The sequence below is a fragment of the Balaenoptera acutorostrata genome, chromosome 1 (assembly GCF_949987535.1).
Source record: "Balaenoptera acutorostrata chromosome 1, mBalAcu1.1, whole genome shotgun sequence".
Taxonomy (NCBI): domain Eukaryota; kingdom Metazoa; phylum Chordata; class Mammalia; order Artiodactyla; family Balaenopteridae; genus Balaenoptera; species Balaenoptera acutorostrata.
In genome coordinates this window covers 104,148,126-104,169,094 of record NC_080064.1, presented here as the reverse complement: position 1 = coordinate 104,169,094, position 20,969 = coordinate 104,148,126, and the positions used below count along the sequence as shown (strand labels likewise).

General features: G+C 42.9%; 1 protein-coding gene across 1 annotated transcript in view; it reads right to left on the bottom strand.

Moving 5' to 3' along the window:
* Nucleotides 1–910: 910 nt before the first annotated feature.
* The window catches only part of PTGFRN (prostaglandin F2 receptor inhibitor), a 76,704-nt gene continuing 56,645 nt past the window's right edge, over nt 911–20,969 (bottom strand). Inside the window, exons 7-9 of the mRNA XM_057527157.1 lie at nt 8,790–8,897; nt 4,123–4,428; nt 911–2,636 (exon numbers count right to left, since the gene is read on the bottom strand). Of these exons, the coding sequence (XP_057383140.1) occupies nt 2,470–2,636; nt 4,123–4,428; nt 8,790–8,897 (581 nt within the window). The 3' untranslated portion in view covers nt 911–2,469. The remainder of the gene's footprint in view (nt 2,637–4,122; nt 4,429–8,789; nt 8,898–20,969) is intronic.

The following is a 20,969-nucleotide window of genomic DNA, read 5'->3' as shown; positions in this document are numbered from 1 at the left end:
TCATACTAGTGTTTCTGGAGGGAACCTCTTCCAGAAGAACACTTAGTGGGGGCCCTATTTGGTACAACAAAAGAGTACATCTCACACTTTGAACAGGACACACATTCCCGCCAAGTTTATGCCCCTGGAAGGAAGGAGGCCCTTGGTACAACGCCCTGGGATTTCTCCCCACTTTGTACCAGCCCAGTGGACAGAGGGTGGGGCTAGGGGGGCGGGCGGTCAATGCCTTAACAGCCCCAGCCTTGAACTGCAACAGCAGTTTGAAAGGAAAAGGTACAGTGTATGAGCACGTGTCACCTTTCCTGCCACTGAGTGTCTGCTGTGACCCATCCGTGGTTTTACATACACCTGGGGCCACCTGGTCACGTCCAAAGCCAAGTACCCTTTCCTCCTACCACGGGCCTGTACTACCACAATCCTGAATCTTCTTTTAGGAGGCATGATAACTGCAAGGGTTCAAAGGGCACTGGCTGTTCCTAACACAGCACCTGTTTCTATTTCCTGTTTGCACAATCACCTGTGACCACCTCCTCTGGAGCGGCCCAGTTAGGAAATGGCATGCAGGAAACACCCAAATCTAGTGCTATCAAGGCCTCCTTCCCTTCCTCTAGTCATCCGTGCTCTGGTGGGGCGGACCTGCTGCCCGTCTTCCCGCCACAGATGCTAGGTCTGGAATTCATTTGTGCTGCTACCATTAGTGCAAAATCTAGTTCCTATCACGTGAGTGGTCCCCTCTGTGGGCGAAACCAAAAGGAAAAAATTCGGTGGAAACTTGCCTCCTGGGGGTGATTTGGTGATAAGTGCAGAACGAATCGTGGGTGACAGAGGGAGGGAAGTGGAGGGGAAGATGGTGGGCCCGAGGAGTCGGCTGTCTGGCCCATTGTGACAAAGAGCCGCACATGAATGGCCATCATTTTGTATTACTTTATTGCTCAAAACAAACGAATCTTTCTCCCCTTTGGAAGACAGAGCAGTATTAGATCCTTCAGAGCCAGGATAAAAGCACAGAGGACTGCAATGTGGGGCGTGAGTCACCAGTGAGCCTCAGGAAACCCCACTGGGATGCTTCTGAAAAGCCAGCGCTGTGCAGGGGGAGACACTTCGGGGAGCGGAAGATCTCTTTGGGTCCGTTGTCCTTCTCCTGGTATGAGGGATCAGGCAAAACGGACTGCTCTCAGATCTACTTTGTAGGCTGTTCACATGGCAATATAAATTGCTGGGTTTCCTTTGTCTTCCTAATAGGAAAGCAAACATACCACAGAGTATACCCTTTCTCACTAACCCCCTGCAGGGGATTTTAAAAAGACTTGAAGGACTGAAAAGGTCATAGAAAATGCATGGTTCTTCCAGGTAATTTCTGATTCCGTGCAGTCAGTCTTGCAAGCAGCAATTCACCTCCACATTAAGGAGCCCACGCAGCCCACAAAGGATGTGGGGTGTCCGTGGTTCCCCCTGCAGACCCACAAGGCCTTTGCCTCTCACAAAGGGCGGGACAGAGAATAGAGGTGGCTTCTTCCGCCAGACACACCCCTGGCACCACTGACCCTCCGGGCACGAGCTCCAGACATCTAACTCCCAGGATCCCCCTTCTGCAATCCCCAGGGCCCCCTGAGGCACGGTGGCCTCCGAACTACGGAAGTGACTGTTCCCTTCCTTGTCCCCAACTTCCTCTTCCTTGCAGGCCTTCTTACTGCCTTGGACAGAGGTGGCTGTGCATTTTTCTTCATACGCATTCTTAAGGCTAAGGTGGCAAGATAAGGTGCTTGGTGGAGAGCCAAATTCTCAATTCCAGGGCCATTTCAGCACTCGCACATAAAGCAGATACGAAAGAAATGGAAAGGGGGCAGAGAAGCAAAAAACCAAAAGAGAACAAAATGCATCTGGGCTCGATAGGAAGTTACGGACTGCAGGTTTAGATTTCAAATGTGGTCTAAACCCCCTGAAAATAGGGGGTGGGGGAGGGTAGTAAAAGCCACAAATTAGCCTTCGGCACTGGTCTGTGTTGTCCCTTGGCAGGGGTGGAGGGTCGCCTTTAGCAGCTCTCTCAGCACGTGCCTCCGATGCAGAAGCCGGCTCTCAAGCGGGGCCCTTCCGTTCTCACCCGAGACAAAGAACTCTGAACGCCTTCACCCCTTCCTCACCGCAACCCCTCGAAACAAAAGGTAGAAACACACACAAGCCAGAGATCTATAAACCAGTAGGAGAAAAAAATTAGACAGAGGTTAACCATTAAAAAGCCGCCGTCGGGAAAACACACACTCGATTGTTCTATCAGAAAGTGCCGTGGGAAGAAGAGCCGTGTGCTGGTAAACATGTCCGCGCTCAGAACTTGACATGCAGAAAAGAGAGAGCGCCGAGTCCCACCTGAGATTAGAGAGGACTGGTTTTTAGTGTAACACACATCACGTTAAAAGATCACTGTCCTCTTCTCCTCGACCGTCCCTGTGTCCCGGCCTTTCCCGGCCCCGGTTAGTCCATCTCCATGGACATGAGCCGGCGGCGCTCCCGCCTGGTCTCCTGGACCTCCTTCTTACAGCACCAGTGCGAGCTGCAGTACCCGATGAGGCAGGACAGGAGCCCGATGACCGTGGACAGGCCAACGCCGATCAGCAGCGGGTACTTGAAGGCGTTCAGCACTGGGAGGGAAAGACCAGAGGGAACGGGTCAGTGATGCGAGGAGGGGGGCCTCGGAGAAGACCGCCGCCTCCCCTCTCCATTGCCACGGCGTCTCCACCAGGGATCTGACCTCATGCATCCTGTACCCAGCACCTGGCGTGGTGCTTGAGACAAGAGTAGTTTGGCCATGCGTGTCCAAAAAATGAGCAAATGTCTCCCCACCCAGCTCTGTGCGGGAAGGCAGCGGAAAGCCAGAAAAAAGAAAGATTCTCCTTCAATGTCTTTGAATGTCAACTTGCTTTTTAGGGTTTTGGCAGGAGACTGATTTTTAAAAGTCAGTATAAGGGCACCACACATTCGGCAGCAGATGCATCCTTAAAAAAAACCATACATAAATCAATTCTATGCATCAGATAACTGAAGTGTACTAGGGGAGCTATTTTAAGTAACACTATAGTAAATTATCTAGCAAAGTGAATAATCACTCCCTACTTGTTTAGTAAATCTGGGTTTTCATATGGAGTGACTGCAAGCAAGACATTTCTAAGAGGCAAATATGGTATAAGTGACTAAGTTGCAGGAATGCACAAACACTGTTTAGATCCCACACCCTCAACTCCCACGTCCCCGTCCCCCAAAGTACCAGCACGCCTTGGGTGGAGGCTGGCACTGTGGTTGTTTGCCTGACATTTAATACAACAGCCCCAGGAGAGATTATCATCCCATTTAACAAGAGAGGAAACGAAGGATTAGAAAGGCTAAGTCACCTGTGGAAGAGCTGGGGTTCCAATTCCAGTCTCCACCAAACTGACACATCATCAGGGTAAGACACTCAAAGGCTCCTACTTAATCCTTGGTGGCACCTGGACTTGAATTCTCTCCATGAGTGTTTTCAGTTAACGTTTACCCTGACACTTTTTGCAGAGAAGACATGTTTCTCATTAGCCAAGGAACAACTGCCCACACTCTGGGAGGCCAGGGAGCAGAGTGGTGGGAAAGGGGCCCGCTGACCATGGTGCTTTAGGCTGACCGTGGTGGTCAGTGTGGGCCAACGAGGCTGGGACCTCCCCCTCCCATCCAGGAGGAACCCCCTTTACCAAGAAGCAGAACCAGTAGGAGGACAAGAGGGGCAGAAACCCACCTGCAGCCCCTCCTAGAGACCTGGACCCACTCTCTAGATCTGGTCTCTGCCCCTGCCTGGCAGAATCCGTGCCAACCCGAGGACACAGCAAAGTGGGTGTGTACAGAATTTAGAGAAAGCATCGAAAATCTTTCCAGTAAGTCTTAAAAATCATTTCCCAGTGGTAGCTCCAGCACACACGATACCAAAGCTGGGAACACAGCAAGGGCTGTGTGTGCTCTTTCTGGGTACAGGCCCGGGCCGGGCTAGAGAGAAAGCAGGCACATTCCTCACAGGGTGGGAACCTGGATCCCGTCAGCGGCAGCAGAGCATGGAGAGAAGACATTCCCCAAACACCAAGAGGGTTATTTGTGTGTCATTCTTACCATCCATCTTCACAGTTATAAAGATGGGCTTGGACTGGATCTCTGCCTCTTTCTGCCAGGAACCGGTGGGTGACTTCACCCACGGAGTCACGGAACAGTAGTAGTTGCCAAAGTCCTGGTCCTCGGAGCCATGCACTTGCAGCAAGAACTCTAGCACGCTCACGCGCTCCAGGCTGAGGCCGCTCTTCCAGTCTCTCTGGGCCGTGTTCACAATCCCCTTCCGATCCAGGGACGACAGGAGGACGGGAGCCTTGTCCAGGCCGAAGGAGTGCACCGCAAACCAGGACACGTCAAAGGCCATGTCGTCTATGGATGACCAAGCCACAACGCTGGGGTCAGTGCCACAGGCAGAAGTACCAAGTACGGCTAACATGCCCGTAACCTGACTGTGGGCCAGCACGGCTCTACGTGCCTTGGGTCTCCCCGAATCCTCTCAACAACCCCATGATGAAGGTACTGTCACACTTCCCACTCTGTGGCGGGACCAAATAACTGAGGTCACACAGCCAGGAAGTCACAGAGCGCGTGGCTTAACCCAGGAGTCCAGCTCCAGAATGCACCCTCTTCACCACGCCACTGCCACTACCCAGCTGAAGGAGCACAGCCCCAAACTGTCTCCTCCAGAGAACACGGGATGAAAGGCTGGTATGTGGTGACATCGAACGCCCTGTCTCCCAAAGAAAGCAGGGTCCTTTGGCATTTCGGGCAGAAGAACCCACGACAGGAAGGACACGAAAGTCGTAAGGAATGACATGGACATAAAGTGAATCGTACGAAATGGAGAGTTGTAAACAGTTTAGATTTTATTGTTTGCTGTGATTTTTTTCCCCCTGAAGTGCTTAAGTTCAAAACAAGAGGAAAAAAATGTCAAGCTGAGAAAATTGAACACAGTTTAACAGTCCCAGAGAGTAATGCTGCGGAATCGTAAAGTACTCTGCAAAATTAAGGTTCTAACAGCCTCACATAAATTAATATGGGCATAAGAGAAAGACGGCTTTGGCACAAGTGGTAGTTCTCATAGAACGTGGAAATAGAGTACACATCCTAAACCCCTGACCTCTTCTTCTGACTGCTACCAAGTGATACCAGCTGTGTCAGGTCTGAGAGTCACCCAGCAGGCAAGAAAGGACTGGGAGGTCACAAACACTGCTTTACCTTACATTCGCTTGATGGGGCTTTCTACACACATGTTAAATAACATAATTTTTGTTAAACAAAAAGTAACATCCATTTAGTAAAAATACACTAATAACCTCAAAAAGCACATTCTAAGGCAAATAAATTATATTCAGATTCTTACGTATTAAAAAAGAATATAAGCAAAACCAGAAGCAAGAATTTTTTTTTTTGGCCACGCCACATGGCTTGCGGGATCTTAGTTCTCCAACCAGGGATCGAACCCTGCAGTGGAAACGTGGAGTCCTAACCACTGGACAGCCAGGGAACTCTCCCAAAGTAAGAATTTCTAAAAAATTATTCAAATGATAATTCCTCTTCAACTCACTCTAAAAATGTTAAGGGCCACAGGCAAATCTCAACTCTACATATGTGATGTCAGCCCTCTACTCTGATGCACCAAAACATTATTTTTTCCTCCCCATCGACCCACCGTGGCCCTTGAGCAAAACACCTGATTGTTCCGAGGGTGAGGGTCATCTCTTGCAAGAAGACCGACACCCTGAGGGCAGAGGGAGTGCGGTCAACGTCCTCACACCCTCACAGTGCCCAGGCGGAGTGGGCCCCCAGATCCCTCCCAGGTCCTCAGTGAAAACTAGCTCAGTGTTGCTGTCACCTGCAGGCGTCGGGTGGTTACTGAAGGCAAAGAGTCACAGCTGTGTCCCCATTACTTGTGTCCAGACTCTAACCCCAGTCCCGCCGTGCCGTACAGTGTGGTGGCCAGGCTGCAGGGTCAGGTGACCCGGGCTAGAATCCCAGCACTGGCTCTTGTTAGCCTAGTGACCTGGGTGAGTCACTTAAGTTCACTGTGACTTAGTTTCCTTATGTGGAAAAGGAAATTACAATAGCACCCATAGTTAGTTAGCTTTATAAAATGCTTAGAACAGCACCTGGAATATAGTAAGCGCTCAATAAAAGTTGGCCGCCATGAACATCCTTACCGTCACAGTTCAACACACACGTTCTGTACTAAGAGATGCTGTAACAGGAAGGGTACTGCCACCTGCAGCAGATGCTCCTGGTGCTCCGCCCCAAACAGCTGGAGCGCTGGGCCCCCAGATGCTGCAGGTGCTGGCTGCTAAGCGCTCACACCGGTACCCTTCTCCAGAGGACTGGCCTTAGCTGACAGAAGCCACCTCCTGGACAGCCACCCCCGGAGGTGAAGAAACACGACCCCTCCCCAGCCATTCACTGTGGACAATGACTGACAAATTGGGGTGGGGGCGGGATATAAAAGCCCAGTCCCTTAGCTCAAGGAGGTCACACTCTGTGGTACGACCCATGTTCTGGAGCTCCCCACAGGGAGTTAGACTTGCTTTGAAGATCTCTGCCTGGCTTCTTTCCCTGCTCTATCCTGACTCCCTCACTCCCTCATCGTTTCCTCCTGAGGGCACACCTTCAATTAATCACTCGCACGCTTGTCTCAGGCTTTGCTTCTAGGGAACCTGACCTAAGGCACCACCTCTAAAGGGCCGTGGTCTGCCCCTGTCCCTCCCCCTGCCTTGGCACTCGGCCCACTTGGGCCACATGTCCTTTCCAGAAGAGAATTCCTTCACAGCCCACAGGATGCGAGAGGAAAAACGAAATTACGACTTGTGTTTAATTATTCAGAATCTTCCACCCATGCAGTCTAAGAGTGCAAAGTTCTGGAAAATTGTGATCTGCAAGGTAACAGCTACCTATAGCTTTTGCAATTACACTGGAGGAAAAGACTTATATTAAGGGCATAGTTGGTGACCCCTCAATTTACCGAGAAAGAGCATTTAAATGATTTGTTTTTGTATATCTCTATAAAAGAGCTTTTTAAATTTTTTTAAAATTTTTTTATAAATGAGCTTTAAGGGTAAAAATGGTATTACACTATTCCAACTTTGGAAAAGGATCTCCCCGCCCACCCCCCCCCCCCCCCCTTCCTGGCAGTCTCCACAGAAGCGGTGGCTCAGTCAAGACCTAGGCCCCTCCTTCCTAACCCCGCAGGACAGAGCTGACCTCTCTGTTGTTTTGGATGGGTTTTTTTCTTTTCCTTTCTTTACATCTTCCACAAACTCTTCTCCTTTTTTCCTACCTCTAAAGCTCAACCACGTTCAAGTCCCCTATGAGAGTCAATTTCGGTATCAATCAACTCGTCCAGGGGTCAGTAAACTACAGCCTGCAGGTCCAATCCAGCCTACCACCTGTTTTTGTAAATAAAGTTTCACTGGAACACAGCCAGGCCCATCTGTTTACATTGCTCTCTTCGGCTGCTTTCCCTCTGCAACAGCAGAGTAGAGTAGCTGCTGTAGAGATCATCTGGCCCACAGAGCCAAAAATACTTTCTACCTGGGCCCTTTACAGGAAAGGTTTGCTGACCCTGAACTAGCCGCACCTGAACCTTCAGCTGGAGTCCCTGCAGTAGCCGGACCTCAGGGGATGGCGGCCGAGCCCCTCTCCTGTTGGTCACGCCAGAGCCAATACAGCCCACCCTCACTTGGCTGACAGCCTGCCCTTAACACAGAATGAAGATCTGCTTCCAGTTTCCACCCCAGGGCCACACACCCAGTGGTCTCTGCACAGAACTCAGTGAACCCTGCACAATTTGGCCTTTTTGAGGCACAAATCTGTGTGAGGCCATGGCTCTGCTTATGATGGGGTGGGCAGTACAAAGACACCCAAGGTCAGAGCATGGGCATCCCCCAGGCAGTGAGTCAGGGTCTCCACGGGCTCTTTAGGAGAAGGCAGAGGTGGATACAGTCCTGCTCAGCAACAGAGACACACCTACGTGCATTTAATGTCCTTTCAAACCCTGAGGGTCTACGAGTGAGAAGAACAGCACCGGGTACTAAGGGGGCCAAGCAGAAAAAGTGTAAGGCTGCTGGCCCACAACTGTTAGGTATCCTGTTGGCAGTACTAGTATCTTCTGCAAAGAAAAGATTTACAAAGATTTCCTAAGAATTTAAACTACAATAGCTCCCCGTGGTTACTTGCTACTCATTTCCTCTGCTCTGTATTTCTTCAGAGTGTTAATTGCTATCTGATATTATATCATATGGTGATTTCTTTCTTGTTTGTCTCCTTAACTAGGCTGCAAGCTCCATGAGGGCAGACATGGTGCATTTTGATCATTCCTTTATTTCCAGCAACTACAACAGCACCTGTTTATAGGAGTTCAATAAATAGCTGAATGAATGAAGGAATGAATGAAAGACAAAAAGCGAGGGAGCCGGACTCTGCCAGTAGGTTGCAAACAAGCTTGAATCAGCCCCCGAAGCGGCCACTAGATCACCCTGAGAACACATTCAAATGTCTGGTTGTGTTTCCAAATCGTCAAACAGATAGTTGCATCCATTCAACACATCCTTATTAAACACCTACTGAATACTGCCGAGCTAGGCAGTTTGGGAATAAACAGCCAATCCAGTCCCTGACCTCCACATCTGTGTAACACAGTGGGGATGATATGAGAAACACTTACAAAAAGAAATACGGAGAAGGGGAAGGATGGAGAGAAGTACCTGGATCCAGGGCTGCTCCTTCAACAGTGATGATACAGAACAATTTGATGAGATCTCCCCGGATGACTGATGGCGCGTTCGAGTGCACAGAGGCATTAAATATAGGACCTGGAAGAAAGCAATGCCACCTCATGATCCTCTTTCACACTTCTGTTTAAATCCTGTTCTTGGTGTGCAAATGGGCATCTAAATGTGGGATCCCCTTCCTTGGAACCGAGCTAGAAATTCACAAAATAGGTGTCCTAAGATTGCTTTCCTTCTATTCAGAGAGACATGTGCATTAAGTATATGAGCTTCATCTTAAGATTACAACCATGGTCTCATTTGAAGCCCACCCACCTCCCATCCTGGTACAGCCTGGGCTGTTTCTGGCTGCACATGGTTCACTTCCAGGCCAGAGTGGCTCAGAGGCCAGAGGGTTCAGGACTAAATCAGGGACGCTTTTGGTCCCGAAAGAGTGAGCAGCCTCATTGTGTTGGGTGCTGGCGACGGGCCCTGCTATTAAGAGGCTGAAATCCAGTAATGCCAACAATGACGACATTTCTATAAAGTATGGTGGGAGCACTGAAGGCGATTCATTCCAATCTGCTGTGAGAAACTGAAGAAACGTGGAAACTCCTTTTAAAAACTACCCAGGGACTTCCCTGGTGGCGCAGTGGTTAAGAATCCACCTGCCAATGCAGGGGACACGGGTTCGAGCCCTGGTCCGGGAAGATCCCACATGCCGCAGAGCAACTAAGCCCATGCGCCACAACTAATGAGCCTGTGCTCTAGAGCCCGCGAGCCACAACTACTGAGCCCGCATGCCACAACTACTGAAGCCTGCGTGCCTAGAGCCCGTGCTCCACAACAAGAGAAGCCACCGCAATGAGAAGCCTGTGCACTGCAACGAAGAGTAGCCCCCGCTTGCCGCAACCAGAGAAAGCCCAGGCACAGCAACAAAGACACAACGCAGCCAAAAAGAAAAAGAAAAAATAAATTTACAAAACTAAATAAATAAAAATAAAAATAAAAACTACTCAGATAGGATCTGTCTTGCATACCTTTCTGAAACTCTCACTTGATACCCAGTTTACTTTTATAAAAGACCCCTTTCCTTCTTCCAAAGGCCAGAGGATGTTTCTACACAAACCATGCTGACTCCTCATAGTATCATCGACTCACTGCAAGGCAGAGTTGTTCCAAGTTTCTAAGTTGTAAGGCAATGATGAGCATATGTATGAGCAAGAAAATGTGAAGAATTAAGTAAAAAGAATTTAGGGCTAGAAGTTAATAATATTTACCATAGAGTCAGTTGGATGCATTTGACTGTAGGCATAATTATTATTGTGCTATTTCATAACTAGGCACAAATAAATGACTTACTAAATTTAAAAAAAAAAAGTATGCCTTGTATGCAAGAAATCTGCAGCTCCGATCCCCTCCTTAGGCAGAGAGAAGGGCTAGGTACTGCATTCTGTTTTTAACCCCTTTACAGCTCATTTTTAGGTGAGAGTATTACATAGCTTTAGGCCAATCTGATCCTAAGAGCTTAATATTTACCTTATGCCAATTCCTAATGTATAGGAATAGGCAAACCTGAAGAAGATTCCAGAACACCAATGCTAGGGGATTTCCCTTGGGTTTTCTGGAAAGCAAAGATAGATGGCCCTGGACAATGATTCTGAAACTCACTAGAAGCTAAGAATACAGGTGTAACTACCTTTAAAATCATATTACCAGAAAGAAAAAGGTCCTTTTTGTTTTAACATCCAAAAGAAATGACTGTGAGAAAGAGAGTAAAAAGTCATATGAACCAATGAGGCAAAAAAATTGAAAAGGCTATACTTTCATTTCAACATGAATAGTAAGATGAATTCATCAGATGGCTTTCTTAACACCGAGTCCATGAGTAATCTGTGTTTTGCTGGGAGAAGGGTGAAGGATGGTTGTAGAACATGGAAACCTTGAGGCATTAGGCAGCCCTGGGCAGGTTCTGCTGAGTACTCAGATTCAGTCTAGGGCATGGAGAACGTAACAGAATGGCAGTCCCAGGACGTGGGGAACGGGATGAAAGCAAAAAGAACAAGGAAACTTTACCTACTTCTAGACATCACATCCTTCAATTAACTCGGCTCAGCCATGGTTCCCTCTGGTCCTTACCACCCTGGATTTGCTCTGTTTATAGCAGTGAGGTGGGAAAGGATTAAGCCAGTTGCTCTGAGTTGGCTCAGTGGTAATGACTGGGGGAACTTCATGCCATATATGGTCATCCATGAGGACAGGTTAGTAGCGACCATGGTGAGCAATGGGGGCTGCATTTTTTTTTCTCTGACTAGAAATTTCATGGTTATAAATAGAACTATACTATGGGGCTTTCTTAAAGTATCCAGGCCCCTTCTAAGAGAACACAAGATAATAAAACACAAGGAGATCCTCATAGTGGATTTAGGTTCTTATTTACTTAATTTGAAACAGTAGAGGAATTTGGACATATTTCCTTTACCTTATTTGGACAAATTTCCTTACTGAATTTGGACAAATTTCACTTTCTTTTCTTTATATTTCCAAAAAAAATCCAAAATGCCTTCTAGGTCACAAGTTACTGTTCTCATTTCCCCTCATGGCCGTGGGAACAACAGAGCATTTGTGCTATGCTCACCATGCAGACAAGGACCAGGGAAAAGGCCTGCATTGTGAACTAGTCACAGCAGTGGATTTCCTTCGAACGAAATGAACAACTCACTGTTAATGTGGGTCATTATCCCAGGCTTAGAAATATTTTTATTATGGTCAATTTCTGTGGTAATGCTGTTTTCTTGAGGGGATGTGTCTGGTTAACTTCACAGATGACAGACTACAGCACAGATAATTTAAGTGAACAACCAGAGTCACTACATGTCCCTGGATTCCTAGTCTGCAGAGTACATGGACCACTTCGCTTCTAAACACAAACATTGACACAAACCATGCTCCAACTCTCGCCCCTAAAAAAAGGCTGTAAATGAGAGTATTTTTGTGAAAGCCAAAACTACAGACTGTCTGCATGTCCGTCAATAGGATAATGGTTAACCAAATTCTAGCAGGTGTAGTCATTAAAGTTGGTACTTACCTAGAATTTTTTATTACATGGAAAATGCTTATCTTATAATGTTGGGGGAGGGCAGAAAGCAGGTCATAAAACTGCATATACAGCCTGATTTCAAAGTCATGAAGAAAACATGCAAGGGAAAAATTCTAGGAAGACGAATACCACCAATTAACAGTCTCTGGTAAGATTATGGGTGATTCTTCCTTGTATTTTACTGTATTTTCAAACTTCTCTGTTAAGGAGAAAAACTTTATTATTATTCTTTTTAAAAGGCCAAAGTCGGGCTTCCCTGGTGGCGCAGTGGTTGAGAATCTGCCTGCTAATGCGGGGGACACGGGTTCGAGCCCTGGTCTGGGAGGATCCCACATGCCGCGGAGCGGCTGGGCCCGTGAGCCACGGCTGCTGAGCCTGCGCGTCTGGAGCCTGTGCCCCGCAGCGGGAGGGGCCGCGATAGTGAGAGGCCCGCGCACCGCGATGAAGAGCGGTCCCCGCACCGCAATGAAGAGTGGCCCCCGCTTGCCGCAACTGGAGAAAGCCCTCGCACGAACCGAAGACCCAACACAGCCAAAAATAAATAAATAAATAAATAAAGTAGGGGGAAAAAAAAAAATTATAAAAGGCCAAAGTCTTTAACATCATCACATTTAAACCGTATTATTCCTCCTGATACTTTGAATCAGTAGAAGTTACAACTCAGGGACTTCCCTGGTGGCACAGTGGTTAAGAATCCGTCTGCTAATGCAGGGAACACAGGTTCAAGATCTAGTCCGGGAAGATCCCACATGCCGCGTCCCGTGCACCACAACTACTGAGCCTGCGCTCTAGAGCCTGCGAGCCACAACTACTGAGCCTGCGAGCCACAACTACTGAGCCTGCGAGCCACAACTACTGAAGCCCATGTGCCTAGAACCCGTGCTCCACCACAAGAGAAGCCACTGCAATGAGAAGCCCGCGCACTGCAACGAAGAGTAGCCCCCGCTCACCGCAACTAGAGAAAGCACATGTGCAGCAACGAAGACCCAATGCAGTCAAAAATAATAAATAAATAAAATAAAATAAAATAAAGAAAAAAAAAAGTTACAACTCAGTAGGACCCCTTGGGGAACACAGTCCGCATACCAAGAGGCAAGTGTCCTGAAAGCAGAGGACAGAAAGGTGGACACCCGGAAGGATCTCTTTGTTACATGTGTTTTACCATGTGCTGCTAATTTTTAGGAAGTAAAGGCTCTCAGTATCAAGTCAATGTTTTCTTGGAGCTATTCGGGGCTATGGCATTGTGCTGGGTGCTGGATTTGATGGCAGCTCCTCTTAATCAAACTGTGAACTGGCCATGACAACTCTGTGGATTAAATAAAGCAAAAATCTTAGGCAGTCTATTCAACCTGTAAGTTATAGTGATTTCATCTGTTATGCTGAGATTTAAAGAACTGAGAAATAGATTCAATTCCCATTCCTCACCTAGAAATACATACAAAAGATTTTATGTCTCCCCTCTTTCTCAAAACAGTTTTAAAGAAACATCAAATAACAAATGTAAACAAATTGGAATAAAATCCTATAGATAATAAAACAGATACACAAATAAAGGGCAAAAACCACATAATCATCTGAATCTCAACAGTCACAGAAAAAGCACTTGACAACACCCAACACTTCATCATGATAAAAACACTTAACAGATTAGGAATGAAAGAAAACTTCCTCAACTCAGTTTCTGGTGTCTATGAAAAACCCACAGCTACCATGATACTTAAGGGTAAAAGATACTTAATGGGGAAAGTTCCCCCTAAGATCAGGAACAAGACAAGGATGTCCACTTGTGCCACTACTATTCACCACTGTACTAGATTCTAGCCAGGGCAATTAGACAAGAAAAATAATTAGAAGGAATTTAGTAAAACTGAATAGAAGAAATAAAACTATCTCTATTTGTATCAATAGATGACATGATCCTATATTTAAAAACCCTAAGTAGTCAACAAAAAAAAAACTATTAGAACTAATAAACAAGTTCAGCAAGGTTGCAGGATACAAGACCAATTTATAAAAGTCGATTGTGTTTCTATACACTTGCAATGAACAAACTGAAAAGGAAATTAGGAAAGCAATTAATTTATGATAGCATCAAAAAGAATAAAATACCTAGGATAAATTTAATGAAAGAAGTTCAACATCTGTTCATTGAAAACTACAACCACCACTGACAGCAATTTTAAAAGACCCAAATAAATGGAAAGACATCTCATGTTCATGGATTAGAAAACAATATTGTTAAATAGTAATACTCTCCAAACTGATCTACAGATTCGACACAATCCCTATCAAAGTCCCAGCTGTCTTTTCTGCAGAAATTAATGAACTGATCCTAAAATTCATCTGGAAATGCAAGGGACCCAGAATAGCCAAAACAATTTTGAAAAAGAACAAAGCTGGAAGGCTCACACTGATTTCAAAACTTGGTAGAAAGCTATAGCAATTTAACAATGTGGTTCTGGTATAGGAAAAGACATAAGGATCAACAGAATAGAACTGAGAGTCCAGAAATAAACCCTTATATTTATGGTTAAATGATTTTTGACAAGTGTACCAAGACAAGTCAATGGGGGAAAGAACAGACTTTTCAACAAGTGGTGCCAGGACAACTAGGTATTCCCATGCAAAAGAATAAAGCTGAATCCCTTCTTCATACCACACACAAAAATTAACTCAAAATGGATCATAGCCCTAAATGTAAGAGCTAAAACTGTAAAACTCTTAAAGGAAACCATAGGTGTAAATCTTCACAGCCTTGGGTTAGGCAATGTTTTCTTAGATATGACACCAAAAACACAAGCAACAAAAAGAAAAAATAGATAAATTGGACTTCATCAAAATTAAAAACTTGGGTGCTTCAAAGGATACAATTAAGAAAGTGAAAAGACTACAGAGTAGGAGAAGATATTTTCAAATCACATATGTTGTTAAGGGACTTTTGTATTCAAACTATGAAAAGCTCTACTAGCCAACAATAAAAAGACAAATCAATTTAAAAATGGGCAAATGGTTTGAATAGACATTTCTCCAGAGAGGATACACATATGACCAATAACTATATGAAAAGCTGCTCAACATCAATAGTCATTAAGGAAATGCAAATGAAAACCACAATGAAATACTACTTCACATCCACTAGGTTGGCTATAATAAAAATGATGGAAAATAATAACTAGTGAGAATGTGGAGAAATTGGAACCCTTACACACTGCTGGTGGGAATGTAAAATGGTGCAGCTGTTTTGGAAAACAATTTGGCAGTTCCTCAAAGAATTAAAGAGAGTTACCGTATGATCCAGCATCACTCTTAGGTGAGAAATGAAAACTTATGTCCACACAAAAACTTGTACGCTAATGTTTATGTCAGCATATTATTATTCATAATTGCCAAAAGGTGGAAACAATCTAAAGGTCCATCAACTGATGAACAGCTAAGCAAAATGTGGTATATCCTCACACTGGAATATTATTCAGCCATAAAAAGGAATGAAGGACTGATACATGATATAATGTGATGGACCTTGAAAACATTATGCTAAGCAAAAGAAGTCAGTCACAAAAGCCCACGTATATGTTTCACATCATATGAAATGTCCAAAAAAGGCAAATCTATAAAGATAGAAAGGAGATTAGTGGTTGCCAGGGGCTAGGGGTAGAGAATAGAGGGAGTGACTACTAACGGGTACAGAATTTGCTTTCTGGAGTGATTGAAAAGTTCTAGAATTAGATTCTACTGATGGTTGTACAATATATATCTGTGAATATACTAAAACCCACTAAATTGACACTTTTAATGGGTGAATTTTATGGTGTTAACCATATCTCAATAAAGCTATTATTAGAAAACAAACAAGCAGGTACACAACAAAAGAAGCGTGTGTTTCCTCTGCTCTTTCCAAATCTGAGGGTTTAAATCAATATTTACTCTTTATTAATCTACATATTAAGAGATTATTAGATGCCAGAAGATTATTTCATAATACACTATAAAAAGTTATAATCATACAAAATAATATTAATAGAAAACAAACTTTACTAAGGTATAGTTTACCTTTAATATAAATGGTAATAATTAAATTCAACAAATATCTTGCATTCATTGCACTGATCAGTTAATACCTGAATCTTTACAGGTGGGTATGAATTTACACATTCAGAAACTTCCAACTGGAACCCAGGGCAGATTTAGTGAAAACATTCAGTATTAAACTCAAAAGTGATGATCCTTCACTTTGATATTCTAAATAAGATTGGGAATCAAAAACTTTTAAATCATCTACCTGCTGAAACACAGATACACACACAGATTTGTCAAAGGAGCTTAATGAATTTCACAGATAAATAAGAAACATTTCCATTTGAGAATATGTATGTATGCTATTAAAAAAAAGTGGAACTTTACACCTTATAGCATAAAAACATTTTACTTACCAAAGATAAAATCATTCAGAATGGACACCAAAATGCTCATTTTAATTAACCCTCCCATAGGTGAACACCACTAATAGTTATTCTTAACAAAGCAGGTTGACAGATGTATTCACCCATACCACCACAGCTCTGGAGACTCGACTAATTGGAAATCTTTTTCTAGTCCAAAAGCAAGGTGAAGCATATCCCATAAGGCTGGGATACTCATCCCCTGTATGGAAATACTGCTCTGATAAGTTGGGCCAAGAACAGTACCCATCACCTTCAGTCCTAGGGACCTCAAAGAGTGAAAGCCATGGGCTGGATAAGACTTGGGTCTTAGCTTTGAATCTTCCACTCTTGGCAAGTCACTTAACCCCTCTGGAGGCTCAGTTCCTTCTTATCTTTATACTCCATCCACCATGTTCCCTGAAGGATTTGATATAGGTGTTTGTCAGTTGATCTATTTTAAAAAATGAGGGTAGTATGTTCACACAAAAATTTGTACACAAATGTTCACAGCAGCATTATTCATAATAGTCAAGAACTGGAAACACTCAAATGTCCATTAGCTGATGAATGGATAAATAAAATGTGGTATATCCACACAATGGAATATTATTCAGTCATAAAAATGATGTGCTAATGAGAATTTATTTTGCATTAAATGCTACAGTACAAAAAGAAGGGGATATGTGGTTTTTTGGTGTTTGAAGAATTTATTTTGCGTTAAATTGCTACAGTACAAAAAGAAGGGGATGTGTGGTTTATTGGTGTTTGATTTTCTTAAAAAACAATAAGTAGTATTTGTAGTTGGGAGTTACATAGGTTTATGTGGAGAGAGCAGTTTGCTATAGCTACCAAAAAAAAAAAAAAAAAAAAACCATTGTCTTGCCAACACATCCCAAGCACTTTGGGATTCCTAAACTTATTTTCTCATATAGAAAATATGAAATTTACTGGCATTTTTTTTGCACTTCTCAAGACAAAAATGGCATTAAGTAAAAGTTACATGTATATTTGATTCACAGGTACTTAAAAACTTAAAAGCTGCAACTGAAAGAAAAGGTCCCCAGTATTCAGATAATTATATTTTCTTTTTCTGACTACATTATGGAGTTTATACCTCATTTATTTTATATATGTTTTCTTTAAAGCACTGTTCCTTTTGACACTAAAGTTTTCACTGTACTACATTTTTCATGTAACACCAAATCCAGGATTGCATTTTACAGTGCTTTTTCCCTCACACTGCTGCTTAAAAAAACAGCTAGCATTATGAATTTACAACATGCCAAAGATGACACAGAGACTACATTTATTTTTGTTCTTGTTAAAACTCTGTGAGCAACATTTATCAAGATATTGTGTTAAATTACTGGCATTCTCTAGGTACTAAATAAAAGGCTGCAACTCTCTAACATTAAAATATATATATATATATACATATGCATATATATAACAAAAAATTAAAAATAAATTGAAAGAAAGAATGAAGTTCTGATACATTTTGCAACATGGATGACTCTTGAAAACATCATGCTAAAGTGAAAAAAGATGGGATGCAGCAAAAGCAGTTCTAAGAGGTAAGTTTACAGCAATACAATCCTACCTCAAGAAACAAGAAACATCTCAAATAAACAGTCTAACCTTACACCTAAGGCAATTAGAGAAAGAAGAACAAAAAAAACCCAAAGTTAGCAGAAGGAAAGAAATCATAAAGATCAGATCAGAAATAAATGAAAAAGAAATGAAGGAAATGATAGCAAAGATCAATAAAACTAAAAGCTGGTTCGTTGAGAGGATAAACAAAATTGATAAACCATTAGTCAGATTTACCAAGAAAAAAAAGGGAGAAGACTCAAATCAATAGAATTAGAAATGAATAAGGAGAAGTAACAACTGACACTGCAGAAATACAAAGGATCATGAGAGACTACTACAAACAACTAAATGCCAAAAAAATGGACAACCTGGAAGAAAGGGACAAATTCTTAGAAAAGCACAACTTTCTGAGACTGAACCAGGAAGAAATAGAAAATATAAAAAGACCAATCACAAGCACTGAAATTGAAACTGTGATTAAAAATCTTTCAACAAATAAAAGCCCAGGACCAGATGGCTTCACAGGCGAATTCTATCAAACATTTAGAGAAGAGCTAACATCTATCCTTCTCAAACTCTTCCAAAATATAGCAAAGGGAGGAACACTCCCAAACTCATTCTATGAGACCACCATCACCCTTATACCAAAACCAGACAAAGACGTCACAAAGAAAGAAAACTACAGGTCAATATCACTGATGAACATAGATGCAAAAATCCTCAACAAAATACTAGCAAACAGAATACAACAGCACATTAAAAGGATCATACACCATGATCAAGTGAGGTTTATCCCAGGAATGCAAGGTTTCTTCAATATACACGAATCAATCAATGTGATAAACCATATTAACAAATTGAAGGATAAAAACCATATGATCATCTCAATAGATGCAGAAAAAGCTTGTGACAAAACTCAACACCCATTTATGATAAAAACCCTCCAGTAAGTTGGCATAGAGGGAACTTACCTCAACATAATAAAGGCCATATATGACAAATCCATAGCCAACATCGTTCTCAATGGTGAAAAACTGAAACCATTTCCTCTAAGATCAGGAACAAGACAAGGTTGTCCACTCTCACCACTATTTGAGATTTTCTTGTTTCTTGAGGTAGGCTTGTATTGCTATAAACTTCCCTCTTAGAACTGCTTTTGCTGCGTCCCATAGGTTTTGGAGCGTCATGTTTTCATTGTCATTTGTCTCTAGGTATTTTTTTATTTCCTCTGTGATTTCTTCAGTGATCTCTTGCTTATTTAGTAACGTATTGTTTAGCTTCCATGTGTTTGAGTTTTTTACGTTTTTTTCCCTGTAATTGATTTCTAATCTCATAGCGTTGTGGTCTGAAAAGATGCTTGTCATGATTTCAGGTTTCTTAAATTTACTGAGGCTTAATTTATGACCCAAAACGTGATCTATCCTGGAGAATGTTCCATGCGCACTTGAGAACAAAGTGTAATCTGCTGTTTTTGGATGGAATGTCCTATAAATATCAATTAAATCTATCGGGTCTATTGTGTCATTTAAAGCTTCTGTTTCCTTAGTAATTTTCTGTTTGGATGATCTGTCCATTGGTGTAAGTGAGGTGTTAAAGTCTCCCACTATTATTGTGTTACTGTCGATTTCCTCTTTTATAGCTGTTAGCAGTTGCCTTGTGTATTGAGGTACTCCTATGTTGAGAGCATATATATTTATAATTGTTATGTCTTCTTCTTGGATTGATCCCTTGATCATTATGTAGTGTCCTTCCTTATCTCTTGTAACATTCTTTATTTTTAAGTCTATTTTATCTGATATAATATTGTTACTCCAGCTTTCTTTTGATTTCCATTTGCATGGAATATCTTTTTCCATCCCCTCACTTTCAGTCTGAATGTGTCCCTAGGTCTGAAGTGGGTCTCTTGTAGACAGCATATATATGAGTCTTGTTTTTGTATCCATTCAGCAAGCCTGTGTCTTTTGGTTGGAGCATTTAATCCATTCACGTTTAAGGTAATTATTGATATGTATGTTCCTATGACCATTTTCTTAATTGTTTTGGGTTTGTTTTTGTAGGTCCTTTTCTTCTCTTGTGTTTCCCACTTTGAGAAGTTCCTTTAGCATTTGTTGTAGAGCTGGTTTGGTGGTGCTGAATTCTCTTAGCTTTTGCTTGTCTGTAAAGCTTTTGATTTCTCCATCCAATCTGAGTGAGATCCTTGCCAGGTACAGTAATCTTGGTTGTGGGTTCTTCCCTTTCATCACTTTAAGTATATCATGCCACTCCCTTCTGGCTTGCAGAGTTTCTGCTGAGAAATCAGCTGTTAATGTTATGGGAGTTCCCCTGTATGTTATTTGTCATTTTTCCCTTGCTGCTTTCAATAATTTTTCTTTGTCTTTAATTTTTGCCAATTTGATTACTCTGTGTCTTGGCGTGTTTCTCCTTGGGTTTATCCTGTATGGGACTTGCTGCACTTCCTGGACTTGGGTGGCTATTTCCTTTCCCATGTTAGGGAAGTTTTCAACTATAATTTCTTCAAATATTTTCTCTGGTCCTTTCTCTCTCTCTTCTCCTTCTGGGACCCCTATAATGCGAATGTTGTTGCGTTTAATGTTGTCCCAGAAGTCTCTTAAGCTGTCTTCATTTCTTTTCATTCTTTTTTCTTTATTCTGTTCCACAGCAGTGAATTCCACCATTCTGTCTTCCAGGTCACTTATCCGTTCTTCTGCCTCAGTTATTCTGCTATTGATTCCTTCTAATGTAGTTTTCATTTCAGTTATTGTATTGTTCATCTCTGTTTGTTTGTTCTTTAATTCTTCTAGGTCTTTGTTAAACATTTCTTGCATCTTCTCGATCTTTGCCTCCACTCTTTTTCCGAGGTCCTGGATCATCTTCACTATCATTATTCTGAATTCTTTTTCTGGAAACTTGCCTATTTCCACTTCATTTAGTTGTTTTTCTGGGGTTTTATCTTGTTCCTTCATCTGGTACATAGCCCTCTGCCTTTTCATCTTGTCTATCTTTCTGTGAATGTGGTTTTTGTTCCACAGGCTGCAGGACTGTAGTTCTTCTTGCTTCTCCTGT